At 32.8% G+C, this 19,864-nt stretch overlaps 4 protein-coding genes across 15 annotated transcripts in view; 3 read left to right on the top strand and 1 right to left on the bottom strand.

The window, feature by feature from the left end:
• The window catches only part of fs(1)h (female sterile (1) homeotic), a 22,161-nt gene extending 21,975 nt beyond the window's left edge, over nucleotides 1–186 (top strand). Inside the window, exon 23 of the mRNA XM_077442275.1 lies at nucleotides 1–186. This exon is cut by the window's left edge and continues 250 nt beyond it. The gene's annotated coding sequence lies outside the window, so the exon portion shown is untranslated.
• sws (patatin like phospholipase domain containing sws) overlaps nucleotides 185–19,864 on the bottom strand; it is a 30,483-nt gene continuing 10,803 nt past the window's right edge. The window contains exons 15-29 of one of the 11 annotated variants that reach the window (XM_077442276.1): nucleotides 19,647–19,803; nucleotides 19,410–19,571; nucleotides 19,030–19,148; nucleotides 18,786–18,899; nucleotides 18,530–18,712; nucleotides 18,300–18,455; nucleotides 18,102–18,221; nucleotides 17,827–18,013; nucleotides 11,506–11,622; nucleotides 9,864–10,075; nucleotides 9,189–9,397; nucleotides 8,786–8,927; nucleotides 1,403–1,490; nucleotides 1,202–1,332; nucleotides 185–1,130 (exon numbers count right to left, since the gene is read on the bottom strand). In XM_077442276.1, the coding sequence (XP_077298402.1) occupies nucleotides 768–1,130; nucleotides 1,202–1,332; nucleotides 1,403–1,490; nucleotides 8,786–8,927; nucleotides 9,189–9,397; nucleotides 9,864–10,075; nucleotides 11,506–11,622; nucleotides 17,827–18,013; nucleotides 18,102–18,221; nucleotides 18,300–18,455; nucleotides 18,530–18,712; nucleotides 18,786–18,899; nucleotides 19,030–19,148; nucleotides 19,410–19,571; nucleotides 19,647–19,803 (2,460 nt within the window). In that variant the 3' untranslated portion in view covers nucleotides 185–767. Of the gene's footprint in view, nucleotides 1,131–1,201; nucleotides 1,333–1,402; nucleotides 1,491–7,518; nucleotides 8,187–8,360; nucleotides 8,541–8,785; nucleotides 8,928–9,188; nucleotides 9,398–9,863; nucleotides 10,076–10,936; nucleotides 11,054–11,505; nucleotides 11,623–17,826; nucleotides 18,014–18,101; nucleotides 18,222–18,299; nucleotides 18,456–18,529; nucleotides 18,713–18,785; nucleotides 18,900–19,020; nucleotides 19,149–19,409; nucleotides 19,572–19,646; nucleotides 19,804–19,864 lie in introns of those variants that run through there. The other 10 variants (XR_013261270.1, XR_013261271.1, XR_013261274.1 and 7 more) reach the window with 10 other exon arrangements.
• Nucleotides 3,549–5,678, top strand: LOC143919768 (ribosomal RNA small subunit methyltransferase NEP1). Its single transcript, XM_077442285.1, has 3 exons — nucleotides 3,549–3,789; nucleotides 3,868–4,111; nucleotides 4,189–5,678. Exons 1-3 carry the CDS (start codon nucleotides 3,607–3,609, stop codon nucleotides 4,512–4,514), a joined length of 753 nt encoding a protein of 250 aa, XP_077298411.1. The 5' UTR covers nucleotides 3,549–3,606; the 3' UTR covers nucleotides 4,515–5,678.
• Nucleotides 6,317–8,175, top strand: LOC143919767 (surfeit locus protein 6 homolog). Of its 2 annotated transcripts, XM_077442284.1 has the most exons (4): nucleotides 6,317–6,528; nucleotides 6,708–7,085; nucleotides 7,173–7,381; nucleotides 7,485–7,780. In XM_077442284.1, exons 1-4 carry the CDS (start codon nucleotides 6,399–6,401, stop codon nucleotides 7,653–7,655), a joined length of 888 nt encoding a protein of 295 aa, XP_077298410.1. In that variant the 5' UTR covers nucleotides 6,317–6,398; the 3' UTR covers nucleotides 7,656–7,780. The 2 variants fall into 2 exon arrangements, with proteins under 2 accessions (XP_077298410.1, XP_077298409.1); XM_077442283.1 differs by having other exon boundaries at nucleotides 6,345–6,528; nucleotides 7,173–8,175.

Here is a 19,864-nt window from a genome sequence, read left to right as displayed (position 1 = left end):
GAATATATTGTTTTGTGTTTGGTTGATTGTGTCAGTGATAATCAAAAGTAAAGAAACTACTTTTCCTTCTGTCACAATTTGAGCACATATTAAAGATACCGTTATCATTTCCATTTTACCTAGTTATCATCCTTATATGACATTTTGTAGAGAATAAAGTTAAACTTTAATGTTTCTTTTTTTTAAGTTCTAAGTGTCTTATTTAATTTAAGAGTTTCCACTATAGTGGCGTTGTTATTTCAGACTGAATTTATATAAATCGACAAAATTTTGGTTCTCACTGCAACTGCATACCTGCTGACAGATGAAATGAAATATTGTATTAAGTATTTCTTATTTGATATGTTTAAACTCTCGTAGTGTTGTATTGTGTAATTATTTAACAATAAAGACACAGAATTTATTTTATATTTTCATGAATTTTTTTACGATTTTACCGTCGAACGTGCCGATTTCATCACAGGATTTTTTGCAGTCGAAACCATGATTTTAAGACCAAATGTTCTGTCAATAGAATAGATCCATCATAACCTCGATAATGTTGGATATAAAATGTGATAATATTGATTTTATTTATAATTTATTGCAACACAAATAGTATATAAATTGGTCATAAAGCACACTTTTTTTTGTTTTCCTTTATCGAGCATAAAGTTGGCAATTGTAAATGCTAACTTGACAACCTTCAACCAGCATGCTATATTTTCCGCTATGACGAAATCCCAAGTTAATCCAGGACCACTTCCAATGGTCCAGAATGTTCACTTTCAATATGAAGCATTTTCGTTTTTTCGTTCTTTGTAATGGTTGTTCCTTTTGATGACTATCGGTTTTTGGTATGGTCTCGTTCGACAGCCGAACCTCAATTGACCGGATTCTTTTCTTCCGCCGAAGCCACCACCCAATCTTCTCGGTACCCATCCTTTTAACTGCCTTTCCATTTCGAGATCGACCAAAATCTTGGTATTGTCGATGTCTTCCTTATTCATTTGCTTGTAAGCATGGTGTGCTGCTCTCGAACTGTTGTATTCTACAAAAGCGTACCTCTTTGACTTGCCAGTCACAATGTCTCGAATCAAACGACACGATACAATAGTTCCAAATGGCTTGAATTTTTCAATTATCGTAGTCTGAAAATGTTCGAGATCATTAATTTTCATATTTGATTTATATTTAAAATAAAATAAAATCAAAGCAATACTTGTTTCGTATCGGGATGCAGGTTTGCGATAAAGATTGTATGTTTGGGATCTCCGGTAATTTTCGGATCTGGTTTGTATTGGGAATTCAAGGCTCTGACGATTGCTCTATCATGGGGTAAATTGTCTGTGCCTTTAAACAAATATGAATGATTAAAATCGAGTCGGAAGTTAATATTTCAAACTTAAGTTATTGAATTTACCATCGATTGATCCAATTTTTATTGGGTCGTATACATCAGCCTGTCCACTCCATGTGCTTTGACTGGAATAGCGTTGATTATAGGAACTCTGAAATCAGAAAGATGGTAAGTTATGAGGTGAAATTCGTAATATGTTGCCAGATATAAGATAAATGAACATGGGTAAGTAATTAAGATTTGAGTTTAAATAGTAACACTTAATTGCAAGAAATAGTATTCAACTTGTCATGGATAATAAAAAATATGTACGCTTTTAGAACGACGCGAGTCCATGACGAACTTGGCAGGATTGTTCAGTTACACTGACGACGAGAGCGTTGTCATATGTAAATATGTGAAAGCTACCTGGATTGAGGATGTCTAAGCAAAAGAAATTCCAGCTATGCCCAAGTAGCGTATGAATGGTTCGCCAGGAACGGACTTTTTGGCTTACTTCTTCCTTTGTGTTGCTATAACTATTATACGCCTAAATATTGAAGAATTTCTACATTTTTATAGCATTTAGGATAGTTAAGCAAAGAGAAAGACACACGTCATGCTACTAAAACATAAATATGGAGTCTACTTATGAAAGCAATAGCTTGTATACTTATACACATTTATTACGTGTGATCTTCCGAGATATCAACAATATCAGTCGTATATCACCATATAAGTATATCTCTATAAGGCTCATATCCATAATTTTGTCTTAAACTGAGTAAATTTTATTTTGAAAGGGGGAGGAATCATCTACATATATACATACATAGTATGGGGGTGAGACGACTGTGTTCGTAATGCACAACTATTTATTTCGTCAGCCGAGGAGGAAATGAATGCTTACCGACGAAGCACTGGCCAACCGATGGTTGTCACAATAAAATTATCCATAGACATTTTGTTGACTTTAGAATGTACCATTCGGTGGGATTTGGAGGACTTGGAGAATTAAAAGTGTGGGGACTGTTAGAACCAAATACACTTTTTTTTCATAATTTGGAACCATTTTCATGGTTATGTTTTCGGCGAGTGTAAGCGTATCTATACTTTATATATCTATGAGGAAGAATACTTTTATGCATTTATAATATTTAAGACAATTGAACTGGAGGTGTTAAACTCATTGAGGTTTAAAATTTAGGATGTAGCAAATCATTCTGATTTCTGAGAACGTGTTTCTATTTCGAAGTCAGTATGCAAACAGCTCTAGATTCATATTCGCTTAAAATTTTTCTACTTTCGCCATTGATCATACCACAAACCTATAGGACGGATGAAAGGTTTCGACCGTTTCCCGGCCACGTCGAGGCCTATGGAAATTCAGTTGAGTTTGAAAGAGGATCGTTTATTTTCGTTCAATTGGTACAGTGGTTATTGTATGTACGAAGAGGTTGCTTCGGAGATGTGAACTGGTTGAACTCCAGTGGATCACTCTGGTGTCTGAAGCTGCTGTGTTGCTTTATATACCTTTTGTGTTGGAGCGTGTCGCGTGCAAATGCTTTGTCTTCGTATACAGAACATGTGTGTTAGAAACACGTGTTACCTATTTTCGATGCGCGTTCATTCGGTGCGTGCGTTGACCTATTTTCGAGGCGCGAGCTCGGTACTTGCGTTAGCGTCGTTCGTTTGCCACGAGTAAATGTCTTTTTACGACACGTGTTCGGTATCCTGATGACATCACTGTGGGGTATCGTTGTTTTACGATGGAACAATGAACTCTTTCTTCTGGAATGTTCGAAGGGGTCGTTGCCCTTGAGTTATGCGGTTTTGGACAGGATCGATGATGAGATCGCTGGTTTTGATGTAATAGCACAAGTTGTACTATATTCCTACAAACCCAATGTTTTGTCAAAAATCAAAGAATCTTTTGTTGAACTCTGGTTTTAAACATTTCATTTTCAATATAGTCTGTTTGGTGGCAGTTTACGTGTTCAAGCTGAAACAAGTGTTCAGAAATAAGGTATAAATTTGTGATTCAGCTCTCACTCAATTTTTGGATATCAAATTTTTACTTAAAAAAAAATATTTGACTTAAATATATATTTTATTTAATAAGAGTTTTTTTTAGATAAAATCTATACTTAGTAATTACGATAAAAATTGTAATTTTGAATAATATTGAGAAAATTGGTGAAGGATGTGTCAGTTGCCAACGGAAAAAAATGTTGTGGTGGCAGCAGTGTTGCGTGTGAACCAAGTCGTGTGTCAACTGTCAAAAGCACATGGGTAAGCGAAAGCGGTCTGCGGCCCGAGAGGCGCCCGAAGGGGCTGCGAGTGACACTGACGAAGAGGCGCCTCCTCCTCCGACGAGGGAAGATGTGAATGGTTCCATTCCTGACAAGTGGGCATCCACCGACCGTCGACTTGTCGTAGTGCTGGAAGGCGCTCATCTAGAAACCGTCAAGGTTATAAACTCACTTGTTTATTCGTTTCAAGTTCATGTACATGTGCGTCGTTTTTAACACTTCATACATACGTTTCAGAATGGAAAGAGTTTTGAACTACTCAACTGTGACGACCATGCTGGTATTCTTAAGAAAAACGGACGCGATCCAGGCTCTTGTCGGCCCGACATTACTCACCAATGTTTATTGATGCTGATGGATTCACCCTTAAATAGATCTGGTTTATTGCAAATATTTATTCATACTGAAAGTAATGTTCTCATCGAGATACATCCTAAGACGAGAATACCGAGGACTTTCAAAAGATTTTCAGGCCTGATGGGTAGGTATTCTACAGTATACAATGATTTTATACGATCAAAAGAAATCATTTCTGATTGTTTGATTTTGATTTTTCAGTTCAACTTTTACACAAATTTTCTATTAGAGCGACGGAAGGTTCCATGAAATTGTTGAAAGTAATCGCCAATCCCGTCACAAAACATCTACCCGTAGGCGTAAAGAAAGTAACAATGTCAGTCAGTGCGAAGAGTATAGTAAATCCTAGAGACCTTGTACCTAAAGGAAATGAACCCATAGTTATTATTATTGGCGCCATGGCTCATGGAAAGGTGGACGTTGACTATTCTGAAGAATGTAATTCAATCAGCGCCTTTCCTTTGTCTGCCGCTCTTACCTGCACTAAAATATGCTCAGCCTTTGAAGAAATTTGGAATGTTGGTTAAAAAATATGTACAGTATTATAAGAAAATAAACCATTTATTAAGAATTGCCCTTTATTTTTATTCAAATCAAAATTATAAGAGGTGGTTTTTATTATTATTTAAAATAGAGCGATATAAAACATAATAAAAAAATCAAAGTGATGTTCATATGGCTGCTTCATTATCAGATGCATTATCGTTAGCACGTTATCCATCTTCGGAATCCGTTGCCTCTCCGTGATGATCGTTTATCCAAGAAACAACATAAGGAACAGGATCCCAATCAGCCAACGGCTTCCCCCATAAATTAATAATCATCAGATTTGAGATGTAGTCTACCGCTAGACTGCATCCAAGTATTGTGCATATCTCGTTCATCAAACTTAAGCCTCGTTCAACTTTTGCACTGTTGATTGCAATTGTATTCGCTATTTTTTTAATCTTTGATATTGTATCGGGCAACTTGACATCTTGTAATTGGATGCTCGCATCAACCCAGTCGCGAAAATCATTTCTTTTCACCCTCCGACCACGGAGAAACAATTTCATCAAGCGGCCAGGTTGAAGGATCGATTATGTCAAAAAGTTGCATAAAAAAATTGCAATTTTCATCACTAGTAACTTCCTCGTTAAAATTCATATGACGAGTAGACAATAATCGACGTTTCAAATTATCCGCCACAATGTCTAACAATTTTTCTCTAGGAACAGAATGGAATTGATGGTTGTTTTGGAATGGAATATTTTTAAATTCATCTGAAAGGATTACATTTTCAACTTGTTTTTAATTTTGATTTTTATCCCTTCTATTGCTCTCACTGAATGTTTTATTAACATATCAGCTTTGTGTAGATTGATTGATCTGGATTGTAGCCCATTAGAAAGTATAACGAGTTCTCCTAAAATATCGATCATCAGTGTCAAATCTCGAATAAAGTGTTCGCCAGCATTTTGGCCAGTCCTGTATGCGATGTAGATTGAGAAAAATACTTATACAATGCAGGATATGATCGCCAAACAGCAGTAGCTGATTGTAAGCTACAAACTGCCCACCGAGGGCCTAACACGCGACCAATTTTAAGTATCTCTATGTTTAATTCTTTAGCTTTATCTTCCATTTCAAATTGGTCCGTCATGGACAGTTGAAAAATTAATTGTATTCTGAATACAAAATTTTTAAAATGGTTGTCCTCTTTTATTTCTTTTATGTATCCGGTTGCGACTGACTCTAGAATAATCTAAAGTCAAGCTATGCCAAATGATAACATTATGATACATTTGGACTAATTTTGTGGCTACTCCAGATTTCCTACCTAGCATTGCAGATGCACCGTCTGAATAGAATGCGATGAGGTTTTGTTATGATTATTAAGTAATTACATATCTGTGTATAGATAGTAGTCCGTAAATTTTTGTATCGCTGCTGAAGCCACACACGTCGTACGTCCAGCAATCTCAAGAATATCACGTTCACGTGTAGACAAAAGCAAATGCAGCTTTCCCTCCTATCAAAAGCTTACAGATCGTTTCTTTGTGATTTCAAGTGTAAATATTTGATGTTAAGCTGGCATTAGTCAGAACGAGTTGATTGTTAACAAATATGAACATTTATGACAAACGGTTCTAAGAATTTGATTTCTTTTTACTAGCCTCTTCTTACTTTCAACCGGCTGGACGCACATAATATGAATATAACAAAATTACTTGACGGTTTCCATCTATCGGTAGTTTGTTTTATTATTATAATTAAATATCCATCTACTGGCGGTTTATATAATTAAAATAAACGAATTTAATGAATTGTATCCATCTATCGGCGACGCATCTAACTAAATAAATAATTCTTTACGCACGGTCGATAAAATCGTTGTTCAGACCGAAGTGTTTTGACAGTCGACAAGCAGCATGGCGATTGTCCGTCCTGATGCTGCTACCATTTCGCGACTATTCCGTGCAGAACGAACTTTTTTGACACCGCTGTTGCAGCTGACTAATCCCGTAGCTTTACCAGACGAACAGCACTCAGATGTTTCAGGTACGGATGTTACATTCGCTCGTTGTCGATTGAGAGGTTATGTCGCAATGTGATCTTCTTATACTTCATATAAAGGCGTATTTACACATTTTTTTAAAGCGGAATTTTTATGATATTTAAAATTCACATCGCTTTACGCCTATGATGTATTACTATGACGCATTTTGTTTTACTTTCAGACGATGAAGACGGTGATGTGTACATTAGCGAAAACAAGCCATCGAGGGAGGAAGCTAGGAAATTTCAACGGGCAAAAAGTTTCCAGGAACTACAAGACAGACTCAAGAAATTGCAGGGCACTAAAGATTTCAGTTTAAAGAATAAACTAATGAAGAGAAGTTTAGCTAGGCGGATTAAAAAAAAAAATCGGAAAGATGAACGACGTACCAAAAATAAGATTGCTAAAGGCGAAAAGAAAACCAGGGTCGAGAGTGATGTGAAACCAGTTAAAGTTGAAAATAATACAAGCACCAAAACGGCACCTAAGCCTGTTTTCAATAGCCAGGGCAAAATGGTATTTTCTAAATTTGATTTTTCTGAATCTGGAATGCCTGAGGGTGAGTTAAATAATTTTTTTAAAGAAAATAAATATTCACTAGGTTAAAAGTTATTGTTTCACAAATACATGTACATATAATTTACAGAAAAAAAGAAGGGCGAGAGAAATCCTAAGAAATTATTAGAAACATTGAAAAAACAAAAAGAGACGTTGAAGGATCTGAACCAAGCAGGTGAGAAAGAAAAGGCATCACATTTAATGGAAAAAACGGCGTGGAAAAACGCGTTAGCGAAAGCCGAAGGACAAAAGATTAAAGACGATCCGATATTGTTGAAAAAGAGTGTCAAAAAACTGGTTAGTCATAAATATGCTTACTATATATTTGTGCTTTGGTACATGTTAAAATACAATGCAGTACAAATTTTACTTAACATATCTTACATTTATACATTTTCAGGAGCAAAAGAAAAAAGTGAGTGCGAAAAAATGGGATCAAAGGTTACAGGGAGTCGAAAAGGCAATATCTGATAAACAAAAACGAAGGGACACAAATCTCTCAAAGCGGAAAAACGACAAGAGAAAAAAAGTATTCAATAAAGCCGTTAAAAAAGGAAGAATGATACAGTAGCATCTACCACACTAATTAAACAAATATAAACTTTCACATACTTTTGGAACATTCTTTTTGTTAATATTTATAAAATTACATTATAAAAAATTTTGAATAGTATATTTTTTTGTTTTATTACATTAAAAAAAAAAACACAACGTACCAATTGAAAATTGACAATTGTTAATGCATCGGGATGTTAATCCTTTGTGTTCAGTACTACGATCATCCATAAATACTTTTATTTATTGTCTAGTGACTGCGCGTACATTCTGTCTAATCGAAAACTAACTTAAATACAATTTCTTATTTACATGTTCGCTAATCGATTTACTATAATATCATTCAATTTACATGACTTGAGCACCAAATAAATTATTATATTCACACTTAAAGTAGGTAAAAATTCACTAATAAAATACATAATATTTATGTACATTGGTAAACATTCGATCTCTATCTTCCCGACAAATAAATCTCGCTTTCGGAATCAATTTCATTTTCAGATAAAGATAGAGAACCACCCACACGTCTTCTTCGAAGCGTCTCCTGCAAATACATATACAAGACATTCGTTAGCATGTTATGCAAATACACAATTCGTAAAATCAAATACAAATGATACCGATCAACAAACACTAATTCTTTCCAAATTCAACCCAAAATACAGAAATAGACCATACAAGTTAACACGTAATATAAAATATTCTATTTTTACTGAACTGTGTCCATTAATATGTTCCATTTCTGTAGAAATTTCAACCGTCACCAAATTTGTGAATAATTTTCATACAAAACGTTAGTAGATTCCTGAATATTGTGGTAATAGATTTTGTAGTAACACGCAAGTTAAAAAGTACACGATATGTCATTAATCCAAGAATTTTCCAAACTTGATCCCATCTGATAAAAGGATAAAATATATTTAAAACACTGAAATATTAGTTTTTCCAACAAAAAAGAAGGAATTTTAGAAACTAACACGGACTCAACAGAATAATTGAAATTTTACCTTCTATGGTATTAAAGTCAGGGGATAATAATAATAAGGAAAAGGAAGGTTTGTATGGAATATAATAATATAAATATTTAAAATAAAAATACACCAGAGCCTTACTGTACATATATTATTAATGAAGTATACTTACGTCTAATATTCCGGCACTCGGCTCAGAAGCATATCCCTCGTAACCTTCGCGCATATCATCTTCCGAATCATCGGAACTTTCGTCCATCCTCGATCCTGGTGAAACTTGGCAAACCATTTGTGCCAAATCAGTGAAAGTATACCTAAAATATACATATATATATATAAAAGTTTAAAAATACTTTTAAGAGAATTAATATATCCAAAGAGATATTAACATAGAATTAGAATCCATAGAATCGCTCTCAGCCTCCAAAAATGTTGCTAAAAAACTCTGCGCGGCAGAGTTTGTTCATTGTTTGCTACACTTCGTCTCTCTCTTCGATGGCTCGCTTTTAGACAATACCTTTGTTAACAATGACCATTCTATGCATTCTACTTCTATGTATATCAAGGATCATTACTCGTTAATATGGTGGTGTTGTGGGGAGCGAAGAGTTACGCAATCTTGTTTCAAAATAGGCAGGGCACCTCTACGGCGTTGCCCTTCAAAATATCCTCGACCGTGTTGATATCCGACATCTTTGATCTCGTCGAACGATCCAAATTGAAGCGTTTTGTATTTGTCTATCGGCGGTCTGATGTATTCACAATAATCTGAAGACTTCACTTCCTAAAATGAAGCGCGTCTGATAAATTCGGAAATAATATATATGCATATATAAGGTCTATCTGTAGGCTGACCGTAAAAAAGTCGAAAATATTCGTTTATCATGCATACATATGAAAAACGGTTAGTTTATGTATATATATCAGTGGCGTGCGGTAAAACTCTCTCTCCACCCGTCGTTCATACTCACTTAATTTGCGCGAGGATACAACAGGAACAAGAGGAACAGGTTTTTCCTCCCGTATCCTGCGCGCGCACATTAAACAAGGCCGTATGACAAAAAGAGAGGTAATTTTACGGCATGCCACTGATATATATTATATATACATAGTACCGTTTACCATGCACCCTTTTCTTTTGACTTAAGATCTTTCGATTTTCGATCTTTGCCTTCTGATATTTTCTTTTTCGACCATTTCACTTTCGGTCCCGTGAGGTAGACCCCTATATGTGATGTATGATAATATACCTCTAGTTGTCGGACACAAGACACGTATGCCAAACGACTTTGAATGTCTGGCAAGTTTGGTACTTTGACGGGGGTAACGAAAGGATTCCATCTTTTCCACAGTAGCCACCAACCAGATAGGTCATCTCCGTAGTTTGTTAAATCCATATCGTCTTGTGAACCGACGTCTATGGCTAATATGTGTCGAGCACCAGAGGCACGCATTATATCAGCTGGATTAGAAACAAATTAATTATTTTTCCATTTCCTTACATTAAATATTATTCAAGTGTTAAATGTTAAATTTCAATACTAACGAATGGACAATATACAAAATATTACAATTATATGAAAAGCTGCATTTTTAAATTAAAAGTTCTAATTTAAAGAACATAAATAGCCATTATAATATTATATTAATATAAAAAAGGTTGTGGCTATTTACAGGTACTATACGTATCTGCGAATTATTGGTTATTTGTAGGTACTATATCTGCGACAGGCGCAAAGCCTTCTGCGCATGCGCGTGAACTGTCACTGTCAGCGTGTTTATTGTTAAAATTTTGTTTTAAACCTCTTAAAATTTAGTTCGAACTCGTAAAGTGACAAAGAGTAAAAAATATAATCCAAATTAGTTAATATTATTAATTGTTAGAAAATTATTATCATATACAACGTATAATACCTACATACAAGTACAAGCCGCGAACTAGCTGAATGATATAAATCTATTATAATAACGTGCGAAATTTATTTGCCTCATGTATAATGAACGATTGATTAAACAAGTCTAGCATACATTAAATGTAAGAAATTATAATCGGATTATAAGTTCACACGCATGCGCAGAAGGCTTTGCGCCTGTCGCAGATATAGTACCTGCAAATAGCCAATAATTCGCAGACATAGTACCTGCAAATAGCCACAACCTATAAAAAATTATCATAGTCAAGCTTTGTTAAATGAAATTGTATAAATATTTGAATCAATTTTGATTTTCTATTAAAAAAAAAAAAGAGGTAAGCTTTAATTTCTCATCGATTGTAATATAGATTTGATTGATTGGAGTGAAAAATTTAAAATGAGAAAATTACCTGGTACGTTATTAACGTAACAACCGTCTAATAGGAGATGTCCATCGGTAGGATCACACAAAGGTGGAAAAATTCCAGCGATGCTCATAGAAGCCCGACAATACCGCCACAAATCACCTAACCAAAAAATACTCAACACTCGAAAATATTTATAATCCCCTCCCGCCGAAACATAATCGTTTTTGTAAAATCGTTCCACGCAAACAACCATTTCAAAGTAAAAAAAATAGGAATGTATATACGGATATATGTATGTAGATAAAGGAATATGGAATATTTCAATGAAGGTAAAATCGGAAATGAGGATATTTGCTTCGAAACAGAGTCTGCGTATATACGATACTAGTCCAGAATCATGACTTTATAATTTTCCGTACTTACCTTTGTGTCAAGTACTAGGCGATACTTTTGAATTGATTTGTTATTAATGGCGGTTAATGTTGGGTACAAATCATGCAAAGTCAATACGTCACGAAGTTACATTCGTAAGCGGGTACCGAGATATCCGAGCGAAAACTTCCAGCGGTGATTGTTGTGTGTGTAGCCGACATTGCTTGTGATTAGTTTACCTGGTAAATTGTTGACGTACCCGCCATCCAAAAGCAGGTGGCCGTCCGTAGGATCGCAAAGAGGGGGCATGTAGCCACTGAGGGACATGGAGGCGCGGATGTAGCGCCACAGAGATCCTGTTTATATATATATATTTATTTATTATATATATAAAATATCATAGTTAAATTAAACATCTAGTTTATTGATTTTAATTTTCAAATATTAAATGCTTTTTGTATAATATTATGCTCATAAATTTTCATAGTTCAATATATGCAAATAAATTGTTATAGTTCAACTTATTCAATACATGTATGTAGATTTATATAATTTAACTTTTTATTAGAAGATTTATATACATATTATTAAATCTAGAATATAAAATATGATGATGATTCATCAATTCCGTTGTACTATATAACTGGTTCCTTGAACCATATTCTCACTCAATTTTTTACTAGATATTTTAACAATGCTGACTTTCAAAAAAATATTATTTTAAGGCAACCATTTTTTTGACCTGTTACTAAATACAAAAATGGTCAGTAACTAAATATAAAAAAGTTCAGTAAATATTCAGTAAAAAAAACTATATTTTACAATGGCTACGTTTACACTACCGATATCTACACCCGATCCACCCGATATTTAGGATTTTTTCCATAACCAGTTCCTAAATAGCAACCACAGGTTGCAATATGGGAACTGGATATGGAAAAATTCCTAAATATCGGGTGGATCGGGTGTAGATATCGGTAGTGTAAACGTAGCCAATGTGAGACATCACATATTTGAATTCTTTGATTCTGGTATTATCTCTGAATCGTCCAAACAGCTCTGTTCTACTACCGAGACTAATTTTGCTATCTCCGTACATGTTTTTTTTAATACTGTCAAATAATTAGATATATGCATCTTATTTTTTAGCTTGAAGCCCTTTTTTAACAATATTTCCATGTATTTTTTTATAATGTTCAAATTTCAAAGTTTTCATTTTTTCCGATTATATTAAAGAAACATCATTAAGAGGGTTGTACACCCAGAACCTTAATTTTGTTGCCGTTCCTTTCTTCGATATATATATTGAGTGAATGCGACAGTTTCGCTTCAACCAGATAATACGTATTTTAAATCGACAAAATCGAGGTTTCGTATTCTCCTATTTTCTCCTCCAAAACTGGACCAATTTTAAAAAAAAAAATCATCATCGGTATGAGAAAGATGTTTTCTGTGCAACTATGCGCGTATTTTTTTTTAAATCGACTGTTAAATAAGCACGCTGGACTCTTTTCGTGGGTGTAAAAAAGAGGCGATTTTATAGATGTTTGGCGGCTCCTAGCTCCTATAAAAAATAACTAATCAAAAAAATAAAACGATAGATGCATCCCAATGGTGGATATCCATAGCATATTAAAAAATAGTTTCTCTAGTGCCATAATTGAGGAAGGGAGAAGTCTAATACGTTTGTATGGACAAGGCGCTGGTGTCCAGCCCTCTTAACTGTTCATGTGAGTTTCCTTCTTTTGAATCACTGACTTAAAATACTAACCTTTTATATAAATTACTGATTATTTAAATTAATTACAAACCATTTATGATACTAACTGACAACTTATTTAATTTACTGACCGAAAAGAGGAATTAGTAACCGACCATATAAATACAGGCCTTATTATAATGTAAGAACTTTTAACACCGCTACGCAACTCTCGTACTATGCAACATTACATATATCTCAATTATGAAAAGTCGATAAAACGGCTAGCCGTTTTAAAGTATTGTTTTGTTTACAATAGTATGTAGTTAATACACACAAAAATGTAGAATTAATATCACCCCTGAATTAACGTATATTTGTACATACATTCTAAAGTTGCAGAGCGCTGATCTAAGGGTGTAGCTGAAAGTCTACATTAGCATGATGAGCATATTATTGACTGGAACGATATAAAGCTTATATTTTTATAAAATAAATCGATTATGAATAAAATATTAGTTTCACGTTTATAACAAGTATACTAAATAAAATTGGTTCAATACATTTTCATTAACACTATCTAGTATTGATATTTAAAATAACTCCTCTCAATATTGTCTTGAATAGTTTTCACTGTTCATTTTATAAACCATAATTTTTGGATACACATGTATATTTACATATTTTGTTTGGTGGTTGCGTTAATGTTAATCACTGAGCGGTTCTCGAGTTAACTTCGATTGAAAATAATTTATTCGGAAGTATTTCTGTAGTGCTGCTGGTCAGACTTGGATATTTGTCAACTATCCAAGTCACAAATATCCAACGTATAACGCCTCCTTTACTTCTAAATGAGCCTTGATATATGTTTGACTACATATATTGTTTTCAACCAGTCTATAATATACTCACGAGTTATTGTTAATTAAGCAATAGAAGTTAAGTTGTTAATTTTACAACAGAAAGCAAGTTAAAATAAAGTAAAAAAGATTACTCTACATATATACAAATAGGTGCTAGTAGTTATTGTGATCTTTTGGAATGTACATATATATATATATAAAATTTAATTATTAAATGTAGATATATCTGAAAACACACAGATCACAAAGTGTAATATACAAAAACAAACGATCACAAACATTAATAACAATTGTAGTATAATACATACAGTGAAATATATCATTTTATAATATACATAAACTGATGTATACGCATTAATTAAATAAGTTTCACCGTATATAATATATGTATGTATTTATTTGTACACAAAAAGCACATCAAAATGAAATCACAAGTATCATACAAAGGTCATTTCATGAATACCATTAAAAAAAAAGCATCTAATTTGTTAAAAAGCTATTGATTATTCTTTGTAGCATACAGTGAGCTGCTAAAACTAATTTTTTTAATTTTATGTTAGTAGATAGTGTAATCGTAGACCATTGTTCATTGAAATCCAGAATTAAAGGGAGCACACAATATTATAAACTCTTGTGTAGTGGGTTTTCTTACAAAAGGGTTTTGGGTTCAAAGTAATTGAGGAATAAACGTGGTTTTATGTAATTTTCTGACTATTCTCCCATCAATCTTTCATTCACCTGCACCGAACTTGAACTAAATTGAATGTGGTAATTCAACGATTAATTTTGTATATTGAATAAAAAAAAAAAAAGTCGTATTATTAGTAAATTAAGAATAAAACTATTCAAAGTAAATTTTTCTACAAAATATATAAAAGAGCAAAATTAAGATTTATTGCAATAATTAGCATTGTGTAAATTTGAGCTAAAAAGTCAAATAAATTCAGTTATTAAGATAAAATTTATAATTCAATCTCATATTTGTGCAAATGTTTTATAATTTGAAGAAAATAAAATTATGTGAAAGTAAAATACATAATTACGATGCAACACAAAAATGAGTATTCTTATAAATAGTATTCTTATTAACGAAAAAAAAAAAAAAGAAATTGCAATAAATACCTCTCATTCTGTTGAGTTGTTATTAACGCTACAAAAAAGTGAATAAAAAAAAGATGTGCACCACTTTTTGATGGTTTTGTAAAAAAAAAAAAAATATATATATATAATATATACATATGTGCAAAAAACAAAAATGTATATTATACACACATTAATTCTGGGCTTTTATTACAAATGAAAACCAATCACAAGCAATGCTGATATATGTTTTTTTATTATGAAATAATTAGAATTTATTGATATTCGATAGATTTACAAAAACTGCTGTTTTATAAAGTCATGATGCTGGAATTACAAAATCGATTATGTTCATTAAATTTATAAAAGAAAAGAAAAATAGATTATGTAGTCTGTACATCCCTCCACGCTTTCATCGCTCTATTAATTCATTTGGAATATAAAAGGAAAATTAAAATGTGTGTATAAAAATCGAGGAAAAAATTGAAATATAATAATTTAAATAGATAGCAAAGGATATTGATGCAAATATTTTTACACTTATAGTAAAAGTCGGTGGTGCGCAAGTTTCTTAATAGAAAACTATTCCAATGAAATATCCATACAAATTGAGTGAGGAGGGATTCAATTCAAGGAACCATGAATGTGAAGAATGTTAAGTTTATTAATTGTATGAAATAGTTTACTTTTTATCCTAGAATCATTGGAAGACACTAAAAACATGTTTCTTTTTTCCGCAGGAGACATTTTTACTTACATATTTGTACAGTTTGAAATATTCTGGTTAACTACATATAATAAGATCCGGGATTTTTTTTATTGATTATTACACTGTACCAGTTTCTGGATGGTAAATATGGTTATTAATATTAAACTTGAAGCAAACATTTAGCAACGGTCAAGTATTATAGTGTACGAGTAAATGTTGTGTGTTATACAAGAGACAAAATATTTTGTTTGAAAATGGATGATAGAAACATTGATACTTTAATATGTATTACGAATTTGAAGAACGCTCAAGATAAAAACCATTTCAAATCAAATAGTAGTTAGTGATGATAATGCAAATTATTTCATCTGAAATCCCTTATTTACACAAATACACAGTATCCAATATGTACCAGGAACAAAATATGGTATCTATCTTATATTATGTACAATTTAATACATCTTATGCAAGAAATCATTTAAAATTAGATATTGTATTTCATGAGATGACCAAGACTTATAATAAAAACATAAAGCTAACCAACACATTGATGAAATCATTCACAACACAAACAAGTAACTACATTCAATAATGAACAACAAAATGCAGAACAGTGTAAGAATTTCCAACTACGTTAATTTTATGATAAATAATAAACAAAAATGATTAAAGATGACAAACAAAAGAAATAAATCGTATTGCGAACATGTAATTGTGAATTGAATTGACGTTTAAATATCGATGTAATTTGAAAGGTTGTGTTTTGGTATATGTATGTGAATCAACTTGCCAAATATAATGTGTATATGATACAGTACAAGTGTACATTTCGTTCATTCGCGAACATACTAGTTTGTTAATACACTAACGAACCGAACGAACACTTGGGCTGTAACATATATACGATTAAAAAATACATAACAATATTCATTAACCCTTTTAATCCCAAGCCATTTTGCTAGGTACATGCGAAGAATCCCAAGGCATATTTTCGAAAAAAGAAGTATTCTTTACTTTATTATTTATCTCAATTCTCGATATTAATCTTTTTGTGATGTCATCTCCATGATGTATAGTGTAATAAGTAATATTTGAGCCGTTATATTTGAAAGTGGCAGAAGTCCAATTTTCAGTTCCAAAAACACTATTTCTGTTTGACCTAATTCACGAATTGTTATCACTTCTTTCAATTCGATATGTCCAGAATCTTAGAAGAGCAGAATAAACGTTTTATAGGCCACCAGAATTTTTAAATACTGTTAAACACAAGATATTTATCGAAATAAAGAAAAGTGGAATTATGCCTCTTTCAATTATAACAGCTCAAATATTACTTATTACACTATACATCATAAGGTTGAGATCACAAAAAATTGTAGATCAGTTATTATTTAGTATATATAAAAATGGTAGAGCAAATAAATTAATACAAAATGATAATTTTTGAGTTTAAATGTTGGACGACTTTTGAAGTAATTATTATGAATATTATTTGTAAATACGAATTCTAAAAATAAACATTGTTTATCCTGCAAGCTATTGGAATGCTGTCGTTATGGCGAAATGCTTATTCGGACATGCAATAAAATCCTTGAATATGCAATAAAGAAAGCTTTAAAATTAACAATTTACGCCGATAGTAAATAAAAAAATATATAGTGTCAAAATGCGTTCGAAAACAGGGATTTTTCGCATATACCAGTGCCGATAAATCGGCCCCGTGGTATTAAAAGGGTTAAAGACTACTGGGCAAGAATATTTAATCAGTGACTCAAAGGTTGAATTTAATAGGAAAAATATACCCAATTTAACATGCAGGCACCCTGTGGTGAAAAATAAACAAGAAAAAAAAGGTAGAGCAAAATGATCGACAGTGTATATGTTTATATACTCTTTGCAAGATGTATGTATGATCGGTTTGCCGGAATGTAAATTTAAACATAGGAAAAGAGTCAAAACTTGAATGCCACCAAATATATAACAGTGCATATTACACATATGTATGCTTCAATTCAACAAATAGAAAAATTGTTGATCGGAAATAACATTCGGACATATTGCAATTTTTAACTAACTGATGATAAAAATTATACAGTTAATCGAATATTGCAAAATAAAGCGTTTAATACAACATTGTTGACAATAAGACATTTGTTGAGTATAGAAGGAACAAAAGAAGTATTTATATAACAATAAAGAAAAAACTTACCATGACGATGTATTCTCATACAACTAGCAGTTATATCAGTGGTAACGGTAAAATATGGTAACCATAAATCTTCTATGTGGGTGTCGTTAAACGTTCCTTTTATCGTAGAATTAAAATGACGACCAGAAAACATAGAAGTCGCCGGGTATGTGAGATCAAGCAATTGTCTACCCCATTGGGTCATTTTCTGAACAATTCAAATAGTTCCACACACATTAATATCATACCAATACAAAAATTCTCATTAATTAATAATGAATTATTAAATTGTTCACCTTGGACCACTCTCTAGCTTTTTGTGTAACGGTCGTGATATTCTTTTCACTACACCACAAGGCCCCCATAAAAGCACCAATACTAACTCCGCCGACCATATCAATAGGAATACCAGCTTCCTAAACAGTGCACGATAAAATATTAATACATTTTCAATGTGAAAACAGCACAAGCCATAACTTAATCTATATTAATACCTGAATGGCACGTATCATTCCGACGTGAGCAGCTCCGCGTGCACCACCACCGCCGAGTACAAGACCGACAGAAGTTCCCGTCAACCATCTAGCGAGCCTCGAGAAATCTGAATGCACCGACGCTTCGGACATGAGTACTTTGTTATATAATTCACACTACAATCAAAATGAAACGTTTAATAAAATTTCAGTTTCAGATGTGGTAGTAATTGCTTCACCTACCAACTTACTATTCTATATTGACTTTTACGCGTGAACATTCTATTCTGACATAATATATGATGATGTGACGAGACCCAAGCACGCATATTGAGCCATTCGACGGTTCCACGAGGACGAGGTCCACCTTCACGGTGCAATAATACTAGTTCTTTTTGTGTGCGTATTGCTAATCTTTCTATTTCTTTTTCAATCTATAATATTTCATATGGAAAAATGTCACGTGGAAAAATATCATATAATCATCACTTCACAATAATAAAATACCTTTCCAATACTGGGTGGCTTATCACCGAGACCTACAATTAAAATACAATCGGCTTGTCTTACACATCTCTGCGTCCATTGTGTAAATCCCGGGTCACATTGATACAAAGATACCTACAATATTATATTCCAAATTACATGTATTTTGTCGACGTTGCAAACAAATTTGTTGAAACAGTCATTGTATGCGTTATGTTGAATATTAAATTTGATATGATTTAATGATACCACATACAGTACTTACTTTATGTTTGTCCTCTTGTTGAGCTAACCAAGAACTCAGACGGTATTCATTATTTGGATCCATTATTGTATTACCTAGCATTTTTCTGATGACGTCAGACGTTAAACGTAACGTCGAACCTTGGGAAAAATTGGCAATCAAGCATTAACCCTCACGTGGATCATCAAATTTAGTAATGAAAATAGTGCAATGGTGCCTCTGCAGCATTATTACAGTTATAATGTTCGAGATTTTTATGATTCATATGTATGTGTTTGCCAAAATTGAAATTTTGGGTGCGTTTATATATATAAATATATGAATTTGCAACATCAGCACCATTAATCCACGTAAGGGTACAGTATAATAAATTTATGTAGTATATATGGATGGGAATTTACCGATGGATGAAAGAGAATGATACAATTCATATGTAAAGGCAGTGAGTGGGACATCGTCACTAACTGGCACAATAGCAACAGTAGAAAAATTCAATTGAGTGTGTCGAGTATCGACTGCAGCGTTTGCGTGTCCTATAGTATGACTAGGTTTTTGCCAGGAACCTGTTAAGGGTTTATTAAAATTTAATAAATATTATGGAAATAATCTAATTCAATGTTAAATATTAAAAGTTTTACCTAAAATTCTATGTCCCAATAAATTTATAAGTCGGGTTACAACAACAGGAAATCTGAGTTTGATTGCGTTGAAAAGTCCTTCTGGTAATTTTGCTAATTCAGAATCTCTTACAGCCATAACTGTTGTGCTACGTTTTGTTTGAGTCACCATTTCAACCTAAATTTTGATATAAATGATCTGTATTAATAACGCTATCTGAATATTTGCATTAACGAAT

Source organism: Arctopsyche grandis, chromosome 12 (assembly GCF_051622035.1).
Source record: "Arctopsyche grandis isolate Sample6627 chromosome 12, ASM5162203v2, whole genome shotgun sequence".
Lineage (NCBI taxonomy): Eukaryota > Metazoa > Arthropoda > Insecta > Trichoptera > Hydropsychidae > Arctopsyche > Arctopsyche grandis.
This window is presented reverse-complemented; position numbering and strand designations above follow the sequence as displayed.